The 25,363-nt window shown below is 36.1% G+C and overlaps 2 protein-coding genes across 3 annotated transcripts; both read left to right on the top strand.

The window, feature by feature from the left end:
* The first annotated feature begins 14,224 nt into the window (after positions 1-14,224).
* LOC142556819 (2-oxoadipate dioxygenase/decarboxylase, chloroplastic/amyloplastic-like) lies at positions 14,225-17,500 on the top strand. The gene is made up of 7 exons (XM_075668312.1): positions 14,225-14,499; positions 14,700-14,849; positions 15,124-15,339; positions 15,557-15,678; positions 16,072-16,235; positions 16,859-17,013; positions 17,231-17,500. Exons 1-7 carry the CDS (start codon positions 14,299-14,301, stop codon positions 17,327-17,329), a joined length of 1,107 nt encoding a protein of 368 aa, XP_075524427.1. The 5' UTR covers positions 14,225-14,298; the 3' UTR covers positions 17,330-17,500.
* A 2,216-nt stretch (positions 17,501-19,716) lies between these two features.
* On the top strand, positions 19,717-24,963 carry LOC142556816 (protein TWIN LOV 1-like). Of its 2 annotated transcripts, XM_075668310.1 has the most exons (8): positions 19,717-20,007; positions 20,521-21,048; positions 21,507-21,714; positions 21,805-21,869; positions 21,974-22,053; positions 22,928-22,983; positions 23,065-23,128; positions 24,627-24,963. In XM_075668310.1, the coding sequence occupies exons 2-8, from the start codon at positions 20,625-20,627 to the stop codon at positions 24,771-24,773; spliced, it is 1,044 nt and encodes a 347-aa protein (XP_075524425.1). In that variant the 5' UTR covers positions 19,717-20,007; positions 20,521-20,624; the 3' UTR covers positions 24,774-24,963. The 2 variants fall into 2 exon arrangements, with proteins under 2 accessions (XP_075524425.1, XP_075524424.1); XM_075668309.1 differs by having other exon boundaries at positions 19,717-21,048.
* Positions 24,964-25,363: the final 400 nt, after the last annotated feature.

The raw sequence follows: 25,363 nt of genomic DNA, 5'->3' as shown, positions 1-25,363 counted from the left end.
CTCGTTATTTACGATATATGCATGTTGAGTCTTTAGACTCACTAGACTTGATTGTTGTAGGTTCTGATGATGCCGGGGCCGAGGGCGGGGACCAGTGAGCAGGCTCGAAGTCGGCAGTAGTAGGACCCGAGGACCTCAGTTCAGCATTTATTTTTAATTGATGGCTCAAACGTTTTAATTATTGTTGGAAAAACTTTTTACTGTTATTTCAAAAATGTTAATTCTTCCACTGCCACATTGAACATCAAACTTTATTTATAAGTTCATTTATGAAGGAGGCAATTTTAATTATTTAAAAAGAAAAATTTTAAATTTTCCGCAAATTTCCAAGCAAGGATTTTAGGCCTTTACACCAATATTCGCCATGTGTGTCTCTAGGTTGTCAAGCCTAGAATCAGTCCTAGCCATCCTCTTTCCAAATTCAGAAACGAATGTCCCAACTAAATCCTCAAATGACGGCTTCCCTTCGCCATTTGATATATTGAACCCCGGTGGAGGATTCAACACATTCTTATTATTTGCGTATGAAAAATTTTCATGGTTTCTCAAACCAGGATGATAAGTGTTATGAAACATCTGCTTATTCGTTTTACTTAAAAAGTATTAGAGAAATTTTTTTTTCAAACCTCACGTAGCATTCGGCCGAATCATAAAATATTTTAGAACCATTTTAAAAGTAAAACAACCAACTACTTTACCAAATCTAAAAATAACATTTGAAAAGTATAGCTCATACTATAACCTCTCAAAAACCCCTCATAAATAAATTGTCGTAAAAAAATATCTTTAACATCACTTAAAATCATAAATCATAACTAGTGCGGAAAACTAACGTCGGTCCTCGGGTTATGTGGACCTCCAGTCCAGTCAGATCAACGATCAAGACCTCCATTAACATATTATCATAATCATCTGCATCAATCACACCTAGTGAGTCTAAAACTCAACACGTCATATCCTTGATAACAAATAATACGTAATACAGTTAACATATAACAGTGAAAAATACTTGTACTTAAAATATCATTTTCACGAAGATGCATAAACTTTAAACATAACCATTTTCATAAACATTTTCATGATGCATAAAATTTAAATAAAAACATTTTTCATAATGATGCATCCTCTTTAAACATAAACATTTTCATAAACTTTTTCATAAACATTTTCATATCAACATAAACATATTCATATTATATCCATATCCATATTCGTATCCATATTCATATTCATATTCATGTTCGTGTTTTTTGAATTCAGATCGTGATTGTGACTCGTATTCTTAAACACATTGGGCGATGGATCCATCTAGAGAAAACCACAGTACTGGGCGACGGGGGACACCAGCAACACTCTCACCGGTCAACTGGGCCCTGGCCAACGTGTTAACATATTCGTATTCGTATCAACGAAAACACGATCGTCGGGCTCTCATTGGGACTATAACCCTCACGATATTTCCAACATGTAGTAGTCACAATCCCTTTACGTCCTTCAATATTTCGTATTTCCATAACTTAATAAAAACATGCATATAATATCATTTTATTTTGAAACCAAGCATGCAACATATCTTTTAAATGTCCAATTTAAATCATAAAATCCATAAACATTTAAAAATCATAATTTAACATATTAAAATCATAATTATCCATAAACATTTTAAAATAAACATTTTTAACAGATTAAAAATCCGTAAACATTTAAAATAAACGTTTTAACGTATAAAAATCATAAAAAGCCATAAACATTTCAAAATAAACATTTTAACATCATAAACGTTTAAAATAAATATTTAAATCATAAACATTTAAAATAAACGTTTTAACCTATTACATCATAAAACATTTAAACATATTAACATCTTAAAAATCCATAAACATTCATAACCATTGAAAATAATCATATTATCACATAAAACAGCTTTCAGGACACTGTCATGACGTTTACTAATTTCTAGGTGTAAAAAGACCGTTTTACCCCTGGACGTATAATTTCTCGTTTTTGCCATTTTCTTAATTTCATTGACTCTAACATGTCCCAAATAATTATTTAAGCCTACATGAATTTTCTCATATTTTTATTTAGCTTAATTCGATGACTTTTAAATTAATCTTTAAATGTGACGTCTTAATGCGTTTTAATCCCGAATTAAACCAAACCTTAATATAAAATTCTCAAATTGAACACTTAGACTTATAATAATTATTTAAACTTACCTAATTTTTCATAATTTTATAAGGCTTAAAACTAGGCTTTTCAATTAACTCGTTAATTAGCGTTTCGTGCGGCGATTAAATCCCGAATAAATCCAAAACTCGTTATTTTGATCCCAATTTTTAAACATAACATTTTTAAGATTTATTATACCCTTACAAGTCACGAGCCACCCCCGTGGACCCATGGATTCATTTTTTCTCCTTAAATTTTTGTTTTTGACCCTATGTCGAACACACCGAGCCATCTTTCAATTTACTCGAGCCACGCCCGAGCCACCTTGAGCCAAAACCTAGCCAACCCATCTAAGGACCTTCCTGACCAAGCGCAAGCCCATAAACCTAGCCATGGCTTGCCCAAACCCTGCTGGACAATAGACCCAATTGCATGAGTGTGTGTGCGTGAGTCTCCTTTTAGTGTTATGACTCCTACCTTGTCTAGGACATTTCCAGCTGGTTAACCATCGACCCCTCTCTACCCTTACTGACCCTAGACCAGTCCCAGACCCGAGCCACCCCAAGCCCGAGCCCTTGAGCCACGCACGAAACTCCTGAACCAGACAGCAGCCTCACGCGTACACTTGCTGCCCTGCCTTTTCCTCACGTTTTGCTCGAGCCACAGCGCACCCAATTGCACCAACCTCTAGCCCAACCCCTTCCCATGACCCTAGGACCCTTACGGACCAGCCTGGCTCATGCCCAGGCCAACCGCAAGCCGCTACTTCCTGCTGTCAAACCTACAGCTTGCGTGAGGAGTCCAAGCTCTTCGGGACTCCTCCAATGCTGCGAGCAAGGGGTCCTAGCATGCTAGGACCCTTCCTGACCCTGACCCACATCCCTTAGGACCCAACCCACAGACCTGGTCGAGCCCAAGACCTCATGCATAGTGATCGAGTCTCATGAAATTTGCACAATTCTTACAAACTCACGGCTTTCTCCTTTTGTTTCTGTTTTCTTCCTACTGGTTCCAGCCCAGTTTTCTTTATTTTTTATCATGTTTTTGGCTATAAACCATTCCCTAATAATACCCTATCCATGGCAGCCCCTTAAAAAAAATAAAAACATGAATTTGGAAGCAAAAATCACAAGTAAATCATATGCATGTACATAGCTACGAAAATAACAACTTGTGTGTCTGTTTTCATTCAAAATATGCTTAAACAATTACTATGGTGTGATAGATGTTTGAAGAAAGAATATGGCTTGCCTTTGCGTGTAAAACACACGAATTATCGTTGACGATTTGAAGAACGACAACGAGGGACGACGGCTTGAAAACTCTAGCAAACTTTATGCCTTTTTCCTTGCTTTAAACTTGTGTGTGCCGGGTATTTTATGTGAAATGAATCCTAATTGTGTTGGGGAAGTGGGGCGTAGGAATTTATGGGTTTAGGGTGGGGTTTAGAACTTTAAATACTTAATTAAGTTGCTAATGAGGCTTAAGCCCACTAAGTAGGTAATTTAGGTCCATTAGTGTTTAATTAAAATATAAAAAATATTTTTGTTTAAATAAGTTTGTGAATTTATTAGCCGGGTTGCCAAAACGTTCGAATTTTTGTTGAAAAACCAATACCGATAAAATTTACGTCCTGACGTATAAAATCACCTCAAAACCCATATTTTCAAAAATAAGAAGAAGCATCATCTTTAATTTAAATAATTAAAACAATTATTCAATAAAAACATTTTCTATTTTTTTCAGCCCTCGGTCTCCGTTCCTCGATCGCAACTCGAATAACCTTTGAAAATATATTTTATTTCAACCAAGTAGAAAAATATATTTTTAAACATGTAAATATGCACAACATAATTAATTAATGCAATTAAAACAATTAAATTAAAATACAAAGAATTTAATAACTTGCGTGCATGTGGTTCGCGTGGACTCTTAAATTTTCGGGACGTTACATGTTAGGGGGAGGGTTACCTCGATATCCGCCATAGCATCCAAAGTTCTTATTGTTGATGTATTGCACTTCTTCAGGAACTTGCGATTCTTCAACATCAACCGATGGTCCCTCAGTGTTTGATGTTCTCACTTTATTCATAGTCGCTATTTGTGTGATCAATGCTGATACTTGCGCAGTGAGTGATGTGATAGGATCCACAGCATAAACTCCAGATGTCCTCTGTACTCCTGACCTCTCAGACGGACCATTGGTAGCTATTAATAGTCATCTGCTCAAGCAAGTCATAGGCTTGAACATGAGATTTGGCAAAGATTGTGTCAACTGCCGCTGCATCCACTATTGTCTGTGTCTGACCATTTAACCCGTTATAGAAAAGCTCAATTTGTAGCCAGTTTTCAAAAACATGATTCGGGCACCTCTGCAACAACTCCTTATACATTTCCCATGCCTCATAAAGCTACTCAAAGTCATTTTGCCTGAAAGTACTAATCTCAATCTTCAACTCTGCAGACTTTGCAGGGGGAAAATATTTAGAAAGAAACTTTGCTGCCAACTCTTGCCACGTTGTGATGCTCCCCAATGGAAGCGATTGGAGCCATCCTCTTGCTTGGTCCCTGAGAGAAAACGGAAACAAACGCAATCTAATAATATCATCAAGAACATTATTAATTTTTACCGTATCCGTGATCACCAGGAAAATCCTCAAATGAACGTGAGGATCAGCAGTGGTAGTTCCTGCAAATTGGTTCTGTTGAACCATATTTATCAGTGCAGGCTTCAGCTCGAAATTATTGGCGTTGATGGTCCCTCGAGCAATGCCAGAATAATGAGTGTTGATCACTGGACGGAAGTGATCTCTGATAGGTATAGCGTCTGGCGGGTTATATCGCGCGTCCTCTCTGTTTTCAGTCATTGCTTTATTTTCCTCTCTTCTTGCTTTCCTTAATCTTCTGGCAGTTCTTTCGATTTCTGGATCAAAAATTAGCAAGTCGGGATTTTGATATTTTCGCATGCACTGCAAATAAGAAAAGATTTTAAATTAACCAAATAATTAAATAAATAAAATCTAAATTAAAGTTAAGACTACTTAGTAACGATATTAATATGCAATTAAATAATTTACTCCCCGGCAACGGCGACAAAAACTTGTTGCGTATTTTCACTACCGCAAGTGTATGGTTTCAAGACATAGTGGTTAGATAAGACATAGTGGTGCAACTTTCATGTTGAGAGTGTTGTCGAATTATGAGGAGAAGCGACATTGCGATTTGATTTTAGTTGCTAAGAGTATATTGTTGGCTACAGAGGAGAGTGCACCCGCGGTCCATTATGCAGTGCACCCGCGGTGTTTGGGCAGAACCTTCAGCGCACCCGCGGTCGTTCTTTTGGAATTTTCGGAAGTGGTACAGACTGCCTAGCACACCCGCGGTAAGAAGAGTAGCGCACCCGCGGTCGTGATCAGTGAAATCGTGTTTTGGTGTTTTAAGTGATATAATGCAAGAGTTGGTTCATTTCCCTCATTCTTTCCTTGCACTTCTAGGTTCTTTAGCTCAAGGAGACCTAGGGTTCTCAATTTCTTTCATTTGTTTCTTTGATTCAAGCATTTTGTTGGGTATTTGAAGTGAGAACAAGATCATTGTGGGTTCAAGGAGCTAAGGTAAGCTTGTGGTTTAGTTATTCTTGGATTATGGTGTTGGAGAAATTAAAGAATGTTTGATTGTGTTGATTTTATGGATTTTATGGTATGGTTGTTTGATTATTAAGTTGTTGATGGTGCAATACATGGTTTATTGTTGTAGGTTTTGTACCAAGAGATTAGATTCAAGGTTTCCATTGGTTGTAAGTGCAATTCTTTTCTTGTGCTCATATGAAGTATATGTATTGTATTTCAATGGTTTTAATATGGTATTCCCTTCCATTTGATTCATGTTATGTATGGATACACTTTGTTGTATACTAGAGACCTTTTTATGTTTCAATTATGTAAAAGGGAATGCAAGAGAAAGAGTCTTCAAAGTGTTTGATTTAATGCCAAAGAGAGAGTTCAAATGATTTATTGGATTGATAAAGAGATAGTCAGAGATTGCATGCAATTAGTTGATCAACGACCATAGGCTTATATCCCAACAGAGTAATCGATTTATATCGATGGGATATAGGTACAGAGACAGAGATACTATTGAAATATCAATCCACCAGAGAAAACAGTAATACCATCGTTATGTTCATGTTCTACTATATTATTCATGTTTAAAGAGTTAGATGGTATTTAATGATTTCAAAGCCATGTTTTACAGAGTATGATATGTATACATTGTTATGTAAGAGTTTCACTTGCTGAGTTTTATACTCATTTCAGTTATTTCATGTGATGCAGATAAGAGTGACGAGCCGGGACGTTGATTGGAGCCGGGGTCATATGCATACAAGAGATGGAAGGAAGAAGATATTTTGCTAGCATTTTGACATGATCAAAAATGATATTTTGTATTTTGATGCAACTCTTTATTGATCATGTATATACTTTTGATTGTAAATATTTTATGTCAAGAGAATTTTAAATCCTTCTTCCCTCTAAGTAAATTTTAAATTTTCCGCTGTGTTATTTTATTAAATCAGTCGAGGGCGTTTCATTTAGTGGTATCAGAGCAACGTTCTTCGGACCAATGCATATGACTTCGTCTATTTTCAACAGTCCGAGTATGTCTTCTTCTACATCTATTTATTGTTATCGGTTGATATGTATTATGTGAGCACATTGTAGGATTTAATGCCTCCTAAGAGAAAATCTTCAGAGTGTGAGGATAGTTCCTCATCGAGAGTTGTCGACGAGTTCGGCAAATTACTGAAAGAGCAAGCTAAGGTTCACAGTGAGCAGATTCAGTAGTTGCTCCGTTTGCAAGGTTCAGGTCAAGGTAGAGGACAAGGGAGAGGTCAAGTGGTTCAAGCAGTTGGAACTGATGGGATCTTTACTGCTTTTAAGAGGATGGATCCGCCTGAGTTTGCAGGAAGCACTCATCCATTTGTGGCTGTAGAGTGGATTAAAGCACTTGAGGCGATATTTGATCATCTCAAGTATGAAGACAAGGACAGAGTTGGTTGTGCAGTATTCATGCTAGTCAAAGCTGCACGCATTTGGTGGAATGCCACCAAGGTAAGTGTTGATGTTCCGGCATTGAAGTGGCAAGATTTCACGGATCTTTTCTACGACAAGTATTTCCCGGATGCACTTCGAGCTCGGAAGGTGACTGAGTTTTTAGAGCTTCGACAGGGAAGTATGAATGTTGACGAGTACATTTTGAAGTTTGAGGAAGGCTGTTTGTTTGCCCCATATATTGCCTCCAATGACAAAGACAAGGGTGCTCATTTCATTAGAGGACTTCGAGCAGAGATCAGGAGGGACATCAATATGTCTAAAGTGGTGACATTTAAAGAGATTGTGGCTAAACCATTGTTAGCCGAGCAAGACGAGAAAGATATTGCTAGAGAGAGACAGGCGAGGCAGCAGGCCATTGCTCAAAAAGGTCAAGGTTCGAGCCAAAGAGGGAAAGGCAGTTTCAAGGGGAAAGGCAAGATAGAGCCGAGTTCTAAAGCACCGACAGTCCCATTTGATTCAGAGAAGCCGTTGTGTCCCAAGTGCAGTAGGCATCATAGGGGTGAGTGCAGGTTTGGTACTCATACGTGCTACCGATGTGGTACTGCAGGCCATATCGCCAAGGACTGTCCGAGAGGATTGAGTAAAGAGAAGGTGCAGGGTCGCATCTTCACCATGACGAAGGAAGGTATAAATCCTGATTCATTCTGTGATCTCTAGCACTATCTTAATTTCACGCAAAGTAGCTACGACATTGATTGATACAGGTGCTACTCATTCTTTTATGTCTGAACTATTTTTGAGATCTTTGGGTTTAGTTCCTTCTGTTCTTCCCCTCCAGTTTAATGTTGTATTGCCTTCTGGAGATGTGTTATGCCCGACGTCTATTGTGTATGCGTGTTCTGTTCAAATTGATGAACGAGTGGTTTATGCTGATTTGATTGTTATTCCGATGGTTGCGTTTGATATTATACTTGGCATGGATTGGCTATCAACTTACCAGTGCAATGATTGATTGCGTTGCCAAGACTGTGAAATTTGCAGATGATGAAAATAAAGAATGTATGCTCGCCAGTGCAGGTACTTCGCTGGTCCTTCCTTTTATTTCATGTCTTGAGGCTAAGAAGTTGTTGTGTAGAGGTTGTGATGGATTTTTGGCTTCGATTGTGGATATGGATAGAATTGTGAAGTTGAATATTGATGATATTGATGTTGTGAGAGAGTTCCCTGATGTATTTGAGGATGATGTGCCGGGTTTACCGCCGGACAGAGATGTAGAGTTTGTGATCGATTTAGTCCCCGGGACGGTTCCTATTTCCAAAGCTCCGTACAGAATGGCCCCGACAGAGATGAAAGAATTGAAGACGCAGTTGCATAATCTATTAGATAAAGGTTTTATACGGCCGAGTTCTTCGCCTTGGGGAGCTTCGGTTCTTTTCGTCAAGAAGAAAGATGGGTCTTTGCGGCTGTGCATTGATTACAGGGAAATCAACAAAGTGACGATTAAGAATAAATATCCGTTGCCACGAATAGACGACCTTTTTGATAAGCTGCATGGGGCTACAGTGTTTTCAAAGATTGATCTGCGATCTGGCTATTACCAGTTGAAAGTTAGGGAGTCTGATATCCTTAAGACGACGTTCCGGACCAGGTATGGTCATTACGAATTTCTTGTTATGTCGTTCGGTCTAACTAATGCTCCTTCAGTCTTCATGATCTTATGAACCGAGCGTTCAAGCCGTATTTGGATAGCTTTGTCATTGTTTTCATCGATGATATATTGATTTATTCCAAGATCAGAGAGCTTCACGCAGAGCACCTCAGTAGTCGTTCTTCAGTTGTTGAGTGAGAAGAAGCTGTATGCTAAGTTGAAGAAATGTGAGTTCTGGTTGGAGCAGATTTCTTTCTTAGGCCATGTTGTCTCGAAGGATGGTTTAGCTGTTGATCCAGTAAAAATAGAGGCGATACAGAAGTGGCCTATCCCTACCACTGTATCAGAGGTACGCAGTTTTCTTGGTTTGGCGGGTTATTATCGTCGTTTTATTTCAGATTTTTCCAAGATTGCCCTGCCGTTAACCAATCTGACGAGGAATACTGTGAAGTTTGAGTGGTCCAATGAATGCCAAAGTGGATTTCAAGAGTTGAAAGATAGGTTGACGACAGCTCCGGTACTTGCATTGCCTAGTGGTACAGAAGACTTTGTTGTTTACACCGATGCGTCGAAGAAGGGCCTCGGTGCAGTGCTGATGCAACGTCTAAAGGTGATAGCTTATGCTTCTCGTCAGTTGAAAGATTACAAGAAAAATTATCCTACGCATGATCTGGAACTGGCAGCTATGGTATTCGCCTTGAAAATCTGGAGACACTATTTATATGGCAAAAAGTGTGAAAGAGAAAACAATATGCAACAGAGACGGTGGTTAGAGCTTGTCAAAGACTATGATGTGACGATTAGTTACCACCCTGGGAAGGCGAATGTTGTAGCGGATGCATTGAGCCGTAAGTCGAGTTCATCTTTGAGTTCTATGATCCAGAGACCGTTGTTATTTGACTTGCAACGAGAAGGGATAACTTTGGTAGTACCAGGAACTATTGCTCGCTTTTCAGCGTTGGTCATTCAGGCTACATTGACGGATAGAATCCGTAGAGAGCAGGCCAATGATGCACAATTGACAGAGATGAGAGCTAGAGCAGAAGAGAGAGGTAATTCAGAGTTTGGGATGAATAAAGATGGTTTGATGACATTCAAGGTCGTATATGCATTCCTACTGGTTACGATATTCGGCGAGACGTCTTGACAGAGGCACATACTGCGCCATACTCGATACATCCAGGTAGTACCAAGATGTATCAGGATCTTCGAAGACTCTATTGGTGGTCAGGTATGAAGAAGGATATTGCCATGTTTATTTCTCAGTGTTTAACTTGTCAGCAGGTGAAAATCGAACACCAGAAACCTGCTGGGACATTGCAATCATTGCCGATTCCTCAATGGAAATGGGAGCACATTACGATGGACTTCATGATTGGTCTTCCTAGAACGCAGAAAGGCTATAACTCTATTTTGGTTATCGTTGATCGATTGACCAAGTCAGCGCATTTTCTCCCAATCAAGACAACGTATTCCATGAACCAGTATGCCGAAGAGTACATAGCAGAGATTGTTAGACTTCATGGTGTTCCTGTGTCGATCGTGCCTGATCGTGACCATAGATTTACTTCAGAGTTTTGGAAGAGTTTACACAGAGCCTTGGGTACACGGTTAGCATTTAGTACAACATATCACCCCCAGAGCGACGGTCAATCAGAGAGAGTTATTCAGATTTTAGAGGATATGCTCAGAGCTTGAACTATCGACTATCCTGGTAGTTGGGATTCCAAATTGCCTCTGGTTGAGTTCACGTACAATAATAGCTACCAAGCGACAATTGACATGGCACCGTATGAAGCACTTTATGGCAGAAAATGTAGATCCCCCTTATATTGGGATGAGATTGGTGAGAGAAAGATGTTGGGTCCAGAGTTGGTCCAACAGACATCTGATGTTGTTGTTGTTATTCAAGAGAGGATGAAGACAGCACAGTCAAGACAGAAGAGTTATGCTGATGTACGGCGAAGGCCGTTGCAGTTTGAGGTTGGCGATCACGTGTTCTTGAAGATTGCACCTCTTAAAGGTGTGATGCGGTTTGGCAAAAAGGGAAAGTTGAGTCCAAGGTTTATTGGCCCATTTGAAATTTTTGATAGAGTTGGTGATCGAGCTTACAGGTTAGCCTTACCACCAGATCTTGATAGAGTTCACAATGTTTTTCATGTCTCCATGCTCAGGAAATATATTGCGAATCATTCCCATGTTCTTCGTCACGAGCCATTGTATTTGACGCCGAATTTGACGTACCATGAGATTCCAGTTCAGATTCTAGATCACAAAGTTAAAGTATTGAGAAACAAAGAGATCGGCATTGTTAAAGTCCTTTGGAGGAATCAATTAATTGAAGAAGCCACGTGGGAACCAGAGGATGAGATGAAAGGAAAGTATCCTGAGTTTTTTGCGCAGTGACGTCAATTTCGTGGACGAAATTTCTTTAAGGAGGGGAGATTGTAATATCCAAGCTTGGTGAACGGTACGATTTAAGATTTCTTATGTTTATGGACTATTTGGTTAAGTTTAAGTATAGTTTAGATGTTAAGAATTTGGATTTATGATTTCTAGTATTGTGGAATATAGATGGTGTGTAGTCTTAGTGTAGTGTCGTTGCGATTTATTCATGATAATTCGTTTGTTGAGCCTATTGGTATGAGGCCAATTGTAGTGGTTAGATAAGACATAGTGGTGCAACTTTCATGTAGAGAATGTTGTCGAATTATGAGGAAAAGCGACGTTGCGATTCGATTTTAGTTGCTAAGAGTATATTGTTGGCTACAAAGGAGAGTGCACCCGCGGTCCATTATGCAGTGCACCCACGGTGTTTGGGCAGAACCTTCAGCGCACCCGCGGTGTATTGAGCAGCGCACCCGCGATCGTTCTTTTGGAATTTTCGGAAGTGGTACAGACTGCCTAGCGCACCCGCGGTAAGAAGAGTAGCGCACCCGCGGTCGTGAACAGTGAAATCGTGTTTTGGTGTTTTAAGTGATATAATGCAAGAGTTGGTTCATTTCCCTCATTCTTTCCTTGCACTTCTAGGTTCTTCAGCTCAAGGAGACCTAGGGTTCTCAATTTCTTTCATTTGTTTCTTTGATTCAAGCATTTTGTTGGGTATTTGAAGTGAGAACAAGATCATTGTGGGTTCAAGGAGCTAAGGTAAGCTTGTGGTTTAGTTATTCTTGGATTATGATGTTGGAGAAATTAAAGAATGTTTGATTGTGTTGATTTTATGGATTTTATGGTATGGTTGTTTGATTATTAAGTTGTTGATGGTGCAATACATGGTTTATTGTTGTAGGTTTTGTACCAAGAGATTAGATTCAAGGTTTCCATTGGTTGTAAGTGCAATTCTTTTCTTGTGCTCATATGAAGTATATGTATTGTATTTCAATGGTTTTAATATGGTATTCCCTTCCATTTGATTCATGTTATGTATGGATACACTTTGTTGTATACTAGAGACCTTTTATGTTTCAATTATGTAAAAGGGAATGCAAGAGAAAGAGTCTTCAAAGTGTTTGATTTAATGCCAAAGAGAGAGTTCAAATGATTTATTGGATTGATAAAGAGATAGTCAGAGATTGCATGCAATTAGTTGATCAACGACCATAGGCTTATATCCCAACAGAGTAATCGATTTATATCGATGGGATATAGGTACAGAGACAGAGATACTATTGAAATATCAATCCACCAGAGAAAACAGTAATACCATCGTTATGTTCATGTTCTACTATATTATTCATGTTTAAAGAGTTAGATGGTATTTAATGATTTCAAAGCCATGTTTTACAGAGTATGATATGTATACATTGTTATGTAAGAGTTTCACTTGCTGAGTTTTATACTCATTTCAGTTATTTCATGTGATGCAGACTAAGAGTGACGAGCCGGGACGTTGATTGGAGCCGGGGTCATATGCATACAAGAGATGGAAGGAAGAAGATATTTTGCTAGCATTTTGACATGATCAAAAATGATATTTTGTATTTTGATGCAACTCTTTATTGATCATGTATATACTTTTGATTGTAAATATTTTATGTCAAGAGAATTTTAAATCCTTCTTCCCTCTAAGTAAATTTTAGATTTTTCCGCTGTGTTATTTTATTAAATCATTCGAGGGCGTTACAATGTTGATGCATGTGTCATTGAGAACCTGAATCGATACAGTGTGGGTGGAGTACTCTGAGATAATCAAGGCCGACTACTTTTGGCCTTTTGTAAAAAAATACCAAAACCTATTTCAAGTGCTTACGGGAGAACTAAAGGCCATCAAGGAAGGCATCAGGATACTATATGACAAGTAGTTCCAAGATGTTCAAATAACAACAGATTCCTTATTGGTAGTTCAAGCAATCACAAACTTTAAGAAATAGATTGGTTATGGGGGCTACGTGTTTCAGAAATCATAGATCTTATAAAAGAACCCGTAGTTGCAGACTTTATTCATGAGAATAGATTGGATAATAATGTAACTCATAATATTGCTCATTTTTCTTCTTACAATCATTCATCTTTTGCATGGATGAATAACGAGTTTCCTTCGTGGTTAGTAAATCTTGTAACAATTGATCTATCTCAATAAAATTACAATTTTTTCTTAAAAAAAATTAAATTAATTAGATAAGGTGGAGATTTTGGAGTTCTCACCAAGATAAGAATATATATATACACACACATATATATATATATAATATAATATAATATGATAGTTGAGATTATTATAGAGATTCCTATTTTTTTTGTTCAAAATTGCTCTTATATTCATGTATAGATGTAAATTTGATTTTATGTATATATAAGTAATTTTAAGCATATAAAATTTTTCCATATTTTTCTCAATTAACTATTATAGATACTCATCAATTTTTTCCATGGTTTTGTTAACTAATAATTATAGATAGAGTAAATATTTTTAAATTTTTTATATACTATTTTAGATGTAAAAAATCATAGTTAGATCAAATTTTTGAGAAAATTAGTATATATATATATATAAATCATAACTAAATTGATTGTTTGAAAAATAAAAATATATTTTTTGTATGTAATATATAATATTAAATATATTATATTATACACATAAATCCTCTGTACAATGATACTAGTTATATTTAAAGCCCGAGGGACTTAAATAACTATTTTTTTTGTCTTGATATAATATTATCTATTTTCAGAATGTTTTAAATTATTAATTAAAAGTATTTATATATATATATACTTCTAAAAATTGGTTAAACAATTCTAAAAAATAATATTAAAATTTAATAATTTTTTTTTAAAAAATATAATGTTTAAGACAAGCAATTCATACAGATAATAAATTATTTCCCCTTATTATAACACCGACTGTCATCTGTAAATAAAAGGAGTCCAACTGACGCTGTGACTGCGACGCTCGAGAAAACCCGAAGCAAACCGTAGCAAAATTTGATGGCAACCATGCTCAAGCTTCCAACTTCGATCAAATCGTCCCCCCTTTTCCCCTCACTTTCTTCTTCTTCTCATTCGATTTTCCTCTGTAAACCCACCCGAATCACGGGGAATTTCATTTCATTTGGCAGAACCCTCAATTTTTCGACTATCGTGGCATCTTTAAAAGATCATCATGGCATCCAAGATTCTCCCTTTCGGGTACTTTCCTCGGTCTCCTACGAATTTTATTGATGACGCACGTGTAAACTCCCCCAAATTTTTTCTTGGCATTGATCCTGCAATTTGTCTGTATCTTGGCATGCAATTCTGTAGCTCGGTCACTTTTTTTTGCTGGTAGCTGGGCTGAATATTCAATGGGTATTTTTAATTATGACAGGTTTTTGTTCTTACCATTGTAGGGAGGAGAATCTTTCTTCAGGAACGTGTTGGGAGCCATGGAGACGGTTTATTTGAACAAGAATCCGACAGCTAGAGCCATATTGGAGCTTGTCCGTTCAGTTGAAGATGATCGTATATGTTACGACCACTTGGCTTTTAGGACCTTTGGAGTAATACTTTTTATACGATCTCACTTTAATCAGAGTTTTTTTTTTTTTTTTTTGCTTTCTTTTTCTCCACTCTTAATTTTTATCATCACTTGCTAAACTATGCATCCAGTGTGCGCGACTCTTATGTGTCATGATATTCATAGAGACATGACCTAAGATATCTGAGTGGTGATAATTAGATGATTTTATAAAGGCATTCTCTTGTATCGATGTAACAGTCTCTTACTAAATATATTTGTGATAGAATCTGAAGATTTTAAGATGTTTATCCTAGGTAAATAACCATGGAATTGATTCTATGGCTAAATTTTTCTCGGAATTCGGTTATGTTCAAAGAGAAGAGTTGAGATTCCCTGCAAAGAAGTTGAAAGCATTCTGGTTTTCGCCACCGAATAACATACATTCCAGTGCTGGCACCGGTGTTTATGGTCCTTTACCAAGGATATTTATATCAGAGCTTTTGGTTGATCAAATGAGTCCAGAAACTCAGGTTTGTTTGAAGTTTATTTCTTTACATGTCGAATTGCTCAAAATTTTGTTGTACTGAATAATAAAATTATGTATGAAATTATACTTGGGCTATTTAACTTGGTAGTGTCATGATGCTGCTGTTTCTTGCTTCCATTCCAGTTACGTCGCAGTTGTTACCGTTGTGAATACTGCCTGTAAAGTTAATATATATTCATATTTTTTGCTTCTTGCTACAGAAAATAATCAGAAAGTATACTGAATCATCGGGAAATGGAGTCTCTCATGCAGCTTTGGCCAGTGCACTGGGATCTTTGACGTGGAATAAGCCCTCATATTCTGAATTCCAAATCTTGTCGAGGTATAATTTCATTTACTTGAGACTACATGTTGAAATCAAATTTTATTTTACTTAATTTACATTTTTTCCGTGTTGAGATGAGGACCAGAACATGTATTTAAATCAATAAGAGGTTTAAGTTGCCTTTAGGGGTGAACTGGAAATTGTGGGAGGGGTAGATGAGACAAAAGAGTATGCCTCATAAAATTTTATAGCTCTTTTAGTCTGATGAGAAGCAATTCCTTACCTCCAATCGGCTTTAGTGCCTCCCCTGGTTGCTCGTTATTATGTGCATGCAGTTGAGCAAGCATTGGTTTTCTGCTGTTTATATCACAACTTATTCGGTTTTGTTGTATTTCAAGTATGACCGAACTTTGACCTGGCAACTAACTGGATAATTTTGTGAATCTAAAGGGAGAGTGAATATGCTGCCTGGACTCTTGTCAATGGTTATACGTTAAATCATGTCACTATATCTACCCACCGGCTGAAATCTCATTTACGAACTATTGGAAGTCTCAATCAATTTATTGAAGAGAATGGTTTTAAGTTGAACTCCGAAGGAGGCGTCCTAAAAGGTGGGTGAAAAACTATTCTGCTATTTAGTTGTTGAAATGTAGGATTCTTTTCATCTTGGTTGTCACTCAAGCTCACGTTCGCACAAGACAATTGCTTTCTTTTAAATGGCATCAGAAGTCATAATGCTTGTGTTCAATACAAATTTTAATTTTTGTTTTTGAGCAATTGTTTTGGAATGCATTTGTTGGTGGCTATGTTAAAACTCAGACAAGCAATATTATTGAAAGGCAGAAATCTGCATGCTACTTTAACTTTATCCATTTATCCTTGTCATGGAACTTGCAGAGAGCCATCAATGATAAAATGAGGAGTTGATATTTATCCTGCATGACAGTCAATTTGCAAAGATTTTGAAACTCAGGAATTTTGGGAACCTACATTTTCCATTGAGATTCCAATGTTTAATAGGGATTAACGGAAATATTTTTGCAAAAGCATTGGGATCTTGCCATTTATAATTTTTTTGGAAAACCCCTCTCACTATGTTAATATTAATCAAAATAAACAGATAGTAGATTTTGTATTACGACCTTGATTCCAATATATTCATTACAGTGTGGTTACAATGTTATTTTTCTCAAAGATGAATAGATAATCTGTTGCATAATTTTTTGCATATCAGTAAGCCCAGATGGTCTGTTGTTGCAAAGTTCGACTGTAGCAGATTCATCTCCCTTCCAGTTTTCGGATGGAATCATGGAATCTGTGCCATGCTCGTACATCGAGTTTGCTGAACGACTTGTGCTTCCTCAATTCAAAGATTTACCTGAGAATAAGGTTTGTATCCCCTTTAGGCGAATGGGTTTTGGTTCTTCATGTTTTTTGTTCTTATCAAACGGCTAACTACTTGCATACCGATCTTAAGAGAAAAGTAGAAGACTAATATTTAACGTTCACGTCTTTTCCTAATTCTTACCAGTGATTATTTTTCATCATTTGAATAGAAAATTTTCATTCGGTTGTTCTTATATAATCTTCACTCTCGGTTATATAGGTCGAAGAGTTCCACAGACGAGATGGATTTGAGGTAGGAAATGCTGATAAGATATTCGAGAGCACGTCGAAGGATCAGCTAACTAGGAAGGTTGCTTGAAAAAACTCAGACTATTGTCTGCTCAGTTCTTTTAGATATTGTCACATGCTTTTGCAACTCATGATACTTGTGTTAATTGGTAGTATCGAACGTTCAGATAGCTATCTATCCGTCTGCTAGTATCGAATTCGGATATCATGTTTATTTCCTATATGATCTGATTTCAAACACTGAAGTATAATTTGGTACAATAGATAATAGAGATATTGATAAACGTTTGGTACCTTTTTAGAAAGCCCGTGATAATATCATGGGCAATAATTTTATAGAAATATAAAATATCTCTTTTATGAGATGTGATAATTTTAATTTAATTTAAACTCTATATATGATCAAGTTTTAAATTAGTATCACTAGATGATAATTATATAAATTATTTTTATTCTGTTATTAGGTAGAAATTAAAATCAAATAAATATTTTTATTTATTTTTATATATTATATAATATGATAATTATATAAATGAACTCGAGATTATTATATAAATGATTTTTATAAATCTCAATAAAATTATTAGTATCACTCAATTAACCTTAAAAATTGATATTTGACTTGACTCACAAAATCAAGGGTTCAATTATCATATTATATAATATATAAAATTAGTTAAAAATAAATAAATCATGCAAGCACTGTCGGTGCATGAACATATAAGAAATATGAACTCAAGCAACAACTTTTAAATTATAAAATTTATTATAATAAGGTTAATTTTGTCATTACAATTAAATATATAAATTTAATCACTCTTATTAAAATCATACCAAACATTAAATATAATATCTTACATCATATTTATGCTTAACTTATCTTTATATTATATATCACATGTTTATCCTATAATGTGTACCAAACTATGTCTGAATAAACTAAACTAGCAAGGATCTGGCTTGTCGGACAGATTCATCGGTGGATTCATACAACCCTTTGGTTATATCCTGATCCATACTACCAAGAAGCTAAAAAAATGGATCGATTACTATTTGGGCTTCACTTTTTTTTTTTTTTTTTTGCAACGACATTATTTCTCAAGGATTAATAAATAGTTTTTAAAAGATGTAAAATAGTTTTTACATTACTATTTTGACATATAAGACAGTGCATGCTTTACTCACGTGCAATTGTGCAGCTTGCATTGCTTCATGCCTTCATCCATCCAATCAATTGGAATAGAAATAGGTGAAATACTCGAATAGAATTTGTGGGGTCTATTTTTTCTACAAATCAAATCTTACTTTTAACTTTCGCAAAAACTTATATGAGACGGTCTCACGGGTCATATTTTGTGAAACTGATCTCTTATTTAGGTCATCCATGAAAAAATATTACTTTGTATGATAAGAGTATTACTATTTATTGTGAATATCGGTAGGGTTGAATCCGTCTAACAGATAAAGATTCGTGAGATCGTCAACACAAGAGACCTACTCTTTAATTTTCTACTATATATTTTGTAGAAAAAAATATCATATCGCATATATTACTATTGAAATCGAATAATTGGCATTTTTTTAAAAAAATAAATTATATTTGATTGAAAAGATTCAACTACAATTTTTTTCAAAAATAATGTCGTTGGCTCAAAAAAATGCGTCTGGTCAAACATTATCTTGGAGTTAAAAGAATCGTGCAAGGATGTTCAAGTACTTTTCAGATCAACATGGAGAACACATCATCTTTCGATAACAATCAACAACCTACGCAACCAAAATATATCTATAGTATTATCTCGACACCTAAAATAATGGATAAAAATATTGATTTATGTTCAAATTATTATTAATATTTAACTATTGAGCTATTTTTCAGGATTGATTTAGGCTGAAATTTATAATCTTAATATGATGTCAGAGGTCAAACTCCTTCAGCGAGGATATAAATTAAATACCTCATCGAGATTAAGTTTTTGAGAGAGTGAAACAATCATTTTTCTTTTAAACTAGCTTTGAGATATATGGTGTTAAACTTGAATGGCTTCATTGAAAATTTCGTAAATTAAAATATTTGATTTTGATTTATTACAAAAGAGTAGTCTTTTATGAGACTTTTTTAAAGATCTATATCATGAGATAAGTTGATCTGATCTATAAAAATAATATTTTTCATGGATTAAATCAAATCACAAACCGGAGTCACAAAATTAACTCGTTTGACTGTCTCGTAACAATTTTTATGATTTAAAAATTATTTTTAGTTTATCTTGACATCGAGGTTGAAAAAATGTGATCTTGCATATATCTCCACCGCCATCTTTGCCGGTTTTGAACAAGGGAAAAATAAAAAAATAAAAAATAAAAAAGGAGTGGGCATCATATTGTTTTGGTATAGGATCTCTCTCCCCAAGTTCACGCGGGTCCCTAGTTGAGTCCCTTAGTTACATCCCTAATCAAACTTATCGCTTTCAGCTTTGTTTTTTTAGCTTTCTTGCCATTAAAATTTTTCCTCGTCGGTGATGTCTCTGCCCACATTTCATTAACGCTCTTAGGATTAAATTATTCTGAGCTAAAAATCTGGCTAATTCTTTAGCTTTGCATAACCTTTCTTTCCACTTCCACTTCCACTTCCTATGTTAATAGGAATGGGTTGCAACTTGATATCTGAAAATTCTTTTTCTTTGTAGATTTTGTAGATGTAATAAGCTCGTGTATATACAACGATTGATGGGTACCCACTGAAAAGTTCCGTTCATTTGAATTTGTGGTTTATTTGGGATATTTTGTAGTTATACATCATCTTGTTTGTGTGCTCTCTCTTTTTGCGCCTTGACAATTATCATTTCTGAGAAGAGAAGTAGTGTCTTTGTTATTTTGTTGAAAAATCGTTCAGTCACCAATTTCCATTATACTTGAGGCACAGTGACCTTATTTTCTTGTTTTTTACATGCGTCCAAGTTGAAATCCACTAGGTTTCTTTGAATTGGAGAATTTATTTTAGTTTTTACATTTTGTGTTTGTCTCTGTTCATGGTTTTTCTATTTTTTGATGTACTTGGTATTTTATGGGTTTGTTCGACGGGATGAAACTGAAATTCTTGAAATAATTAAGGTGTTTTCCGAGGGTTGAAGTACAAAACACATGGGATTGGGATTACTCTTTGCTCATAAAGATTTAATTTTTGAGGTAAAGTTAATATTTTTAATATGGAATCACCACTGGGATTGATTGAACAATCATTTGATTTGAGATACACAGGATGGGTGAGGGAAGCACTTAATGAATTTCCTGATAGTTTCACCATAACTGACCCTTGCATTTCCGGACACCCAATCGTATTCGCATCAAATGGGTTCTTGAAAATGTTTGGTTATTCGAGAGATGAGGTGATTGGGAAGAATGGTAGGATGTTTCAGGGGCCTGAAACTGATAGAAGATCGATTATGTTGATTCGGGAGGCGGTTCGGAATGAGAGGGCTATGGAGATTAGTTTGTTGAATTATAGGAAAGATGGGACACCCTTCTGGATGTTGTTTCAAATTTGTCCTGTTTTTGGTAAGGAGGATGGTAGGGTGATTCATTTTGTGGGTGTTCAAGTTCCTATTTTGAGGAAACCAAGGCGGCCGGGCCTCGGAAATCGGAGTGTTGAAATGAATTTGAGCGAAGATGGTGGAGGAATTTGTGGTTCCATGTTCCGGTGTTGCAGGAGGGAGGTGGGCTCTGATTCGGCATTGGAACACAGACATAATTCGGCTTTAGGATCGTTATTAAATCACGATGATAGAGGTTTGCATTTTATTTTGCCAGTTACCATGCTTATAATTCATTGTTTGCCTATGGAAATTGTTTTTATGTACCAACTAACTTGATTATTTGAAAATGTCGTGTTAATTGTTGGGTCGTGGATCGCAAATATCAATTTTATTAAATACTTAGTTGCTAAATTCATTGTTTTGTTGGTTCAAAAATAAATAAATAAAGATTCATTGTTTTGTTGATCAATTTACATTTCACATTGAGTTGAGAAGATTCATCGTTACTTGTATGATATTTAATTAAAACGATAAAGGGACGTTGCTTTCTGACCGAGATCAAAGTTTTCCTGTGTCTCTATGATATTCTAATGTGTTTGTAATTGTGGTTCACCTTTTATTTGTGGATACACCATCTTGGTAATGTTCTCTTTGGAACTATTTTATTACCTGTGGTGATATTATCTAAATTTATCTGCAAAAATGTTTCAGAAGTTGAGACTAACGAGTCTTGTGAAGCATCGGAGTTACAGAAGACCAAAGCTACTGCGGCAATTAATAACATTTTCTCGGTGCTAATACAATTCAGTGAGCTGACCGGCAAAGTGGTTAGTCGACAAAGATGTTACTTCTTTGGGAACAGAAGTCTTGAGGCATCCTTAAATTTATCCCTCGCTAGAATCAAACAAAGCTTTGTACTGTGAGTTGCTTCATATTCAAAATCCTAAAATCAGCTAATCTTATTTGGAAGTAATATCTCTTGATGTGCTACATTTATGATACGATACAGAACTGATGCATCCTTACCTGAAATGCCAATAGTTTATGCAAGTGAGGCGTTCTTGAAACTGACAGGTACTTGAATGCTTGAAACCTACGAGAAGACAGTTTTATATCAATCTTTTAATGAATCAAAAACATGTGTTTTTCTTTTAATATATTTCCAAGATTATGGTCAGGCTATGGAAGGCATGAAGTACTGGGGAAAAATTGCCGATTTTTGAGTGGGACAAATACAGATCCCTCGACCCAATTTGAGGTGGGTTTCCTCTGTTAATCGGTTTTCTTTTTTCTTTCTTTTTTTTTTCCGTTTGAGGGCAACAAAGTCCCATGGTTTCTCATGGTTGCATAGTGCATCAACCGGAACGTGATGATCGGGCTATTAAATAGTAAACATTGGAGTTACAATGTTTCTAATTTTTGGTGCATCTTTAGTCTCCCTGTTTTACAATTTTTATATTATCAAAACTGTCACGCACCAAGTCCGGGCCCACGCCTGCGCGACTGCACAATGGGCCCCTATAGCAACTACTTCGTATTTGTCTCGCTTTACAAAAAAATGATTAACTCAAGTTGCTACAGAAGTCCATTGTAGCCCATTATAAACTCAATTTAAATTTTTAATTTTTACCATGTGGGATAAGTGGTATCACAATCACCCCTCCTTCAGAACGCGATGAGGCCTGACCCCTCGATCCACCAACGCCAAGAATCGAGAGGTGGCTTCTACTGGTTTAAGAGCTGACTCCCGTTATGTAGCACTTTGCCCCGCATGTTCAAAAGGTGGCTCCCATGTACGTAGCACTTTGTCCCGCATAACAGTTATTTCCCGTTGTTCCATGCCGGTGACCGTCTCTGATACGAATCTGTCACACCCCGAGCCCGGACCCATTGTGCCTGCGTGACTGCACAATGGGCCTCTATAACAACTACTTCGTATTCGTCTTCGCTTTACGAAAATGATTAACCCAAGTTGCTATAGAAGTTCATTGTAGCATATTATAAACTCATTTTAAATATTTAATTTTTACCATGGGACTAGGGTTATCACAAAAACATCGTGTGCTGTCCCTCAACAAGAATGGAAAAGATAAGGAAATTTTGATAGTAAGGTTTTTGTTCTTATTTTGTAGATGAAAGAATGCATTCAAACCGAGCAAGCATGTACAGTACGTATCCTCAATTACAGGTTGATGACTGATGACACTTTGTAACGGCTAGTTAGTATGAAGTTTTTTACTTGAACTTACATCTTGGTTGGTGCTTCCAGAAAAGATAGGAGTTCATTTTGGAATTTTCTTCATATTTCACCAGTTCGGAATGCTTCTGGAAAGGTATTTTTTGTTCGTATGTAAAACTTTTCTATTATTAGTACATTTTCCATTAGAAATTTATGATACGTAATTTTCTTCAAAGGGATCAACTTTTTTGAATAGCTCACTTCTCTATTATTTCCTAACTCTCCCTCTCTTCCTCGATTTACAATTTATCTCGCAAGTTTCATCTTCAGAATATCATAGAAAGCTGTATTCATTTCTAAGTTAAACGTTAACTGCCTTCAAACTTTGGTTTATTTAATAGGATTTTTATTAAGTTACTAACAGTTCATTTTGTCACCATAATGTGTATATTGTATTGATATTTCACATATGCAGTGTGTAAAACTTCAATAGTCATCAACTGCTGTGGTTATATTCGGTACCTGCATCATGTCATGTTTTGTCTTCCTGTACACACACACGAATCATGGTGTTACAAATATTCGCTGATGTATGAAATTCTCATTCTTTTAGATAAGAGATGCATTAATGCGTTCCAAGGAGGTTTCATGAAACTTTCTTTGGAGCATGATTGTGGCTTGTGTAGTTGTGTTGAAACAATTTTGCTTTTTTCCCTTCGCGTGCAATCCAAATGGAGTTTTCCCATTAGATCCCAATGACTTTGAAGTGATTGCCTTTGTTGTATAATTATAGAATTTGATTTATGGTCTTTTAAGTTATTTACTTGCTGGCTAGTTTGGAGGTTCCAACATACTTAAGCTACAAGAAGTCTCTTGTCAAAATTTATTCTTCTCCATTAATATTTTTAGTAAGAAATTTTGGTACCCAGTTTCTAGTCATTTTGCGTTTTGGCATATATGTAATTATTGAATATATGGTACCTCGGAGTGAGCTAGTCCATATTGAGATGACATTTAAATTTCTTGAAATCAACTAGCCTTATTTTTATATTGTTGTAGTACCGAAATTAAAAGATTATGGAATAGTGTGATTCAAATCTCTTAAACGGTAAAGCAGCCAAGATGCACATTTAGATTGTTGTGCCACATTGTGAGATATAAGGTTTCATGTTCATTATTGATGCCCATGCTCAACAATCGTACTAATTGTGTCAACTTGCAATGAATGGTAATTATCATATGATAGTTGCTTTGATATATCAATTGTAAACTGAACAATTACTGTGTTATAAAAAATCTCATTGAGATAATCGTACCGTTCAAATCTTTTAAATTACACAATAGCCTAAGGGTCATATTTCTGTCGCTGTGCCGCAGTGAATAAACAGGGTTGTGTGACGACTTACAATTTTTCAGTCATTAAATGTGATTGTAGCATAAACAAAGATACTGAGGAAAGGTTATACCACCAACTGCATTCTTGTCTTTAGAAAAGGAACTGAATCCGGATAATAAAATAAGGTTGAGGTTTTTTTGTATGGTTGCTGGAGGGCGGAAGGTTTTTTCTTGGTCTCTCCGACTCTTCCGTCATCGAACTTTCCCTCGATCAACACCTCATTTCACATCTCGTTCTATGCTTAAAATATGTGCAGGTGGCGTACTTTGTTGGAATTCAGATAGACGATGATGGCGAAAATCATGAAACACATGAGTTGAGTCCTCATATTCGGCAACTAAGTGTCGTGGGTGCTGTCAAAGTTGCTGTGAGAAGCTTGTCGATGAGTGCCAGTACTTCGTAGTCAGTGTATCGAACTTTTCTTTTATTTCATGGTTTCACTGTATACCTCACGTCAGAAGGAAAATAATGTGTGCTTGAAGGCATTTGAATCCCAAGTAAAAGATCAATTGCTTAGGTTGATGCTTATTTGGAGGATGCTGGCAATGTAATGTTGATAGCATTATTTGAGTTGAAAACATGCCTTTTGATCTTGTGACTACTTTAATTGAAAGGCTTCTTCCAAGAACCACATCGCAAATTAATACCTCGAGCCATGGATATCCTTTAAAGCTGTAATCTAAACTTGCTTGTGGTAAAACAATTTTGTATTTTGTTCTCAAATTGGCACTCTTCGAGCTTGTCATTGTTTAGAAGGCGGTGAAGGGTTCGATATCTTACTTCTTTTTGAACAAGATGATTTATGCTTCGAGTATTGGGGTCCATGTTCATGATTATGGTAAATTTGTGATATTATCACTAAGATTGTGACATATTTAAGTATGATTTTATTGTGATGAGTTCTAACAGGTACCATGATTCCCACATGGATAAAAAGGTGGTAATTGTATTGAAAATTTATGGTGGGAGTTAATGTGGCGGAATGTATCATTT

Source organism: Primulina tabacum, chromosome 9 (assembly GCF_025594145.1).
Source record: "Primulina tabacum isolate GXHZ01 chromosome 9, ASM2559414v2, whole genome shotgun sequence".
In the NCBI taxonomy this organism is placed as follows: domain Eukaryota; kingdom Viridiplantae; phylum Streptophyta; class Magnoliopsida; order Lamiales; family Gesneriaceae; genus Primulina; species Primulina tabacum.
This window is presented reverse-complemented; position numbering and strand designations above follow the sequence as displayed.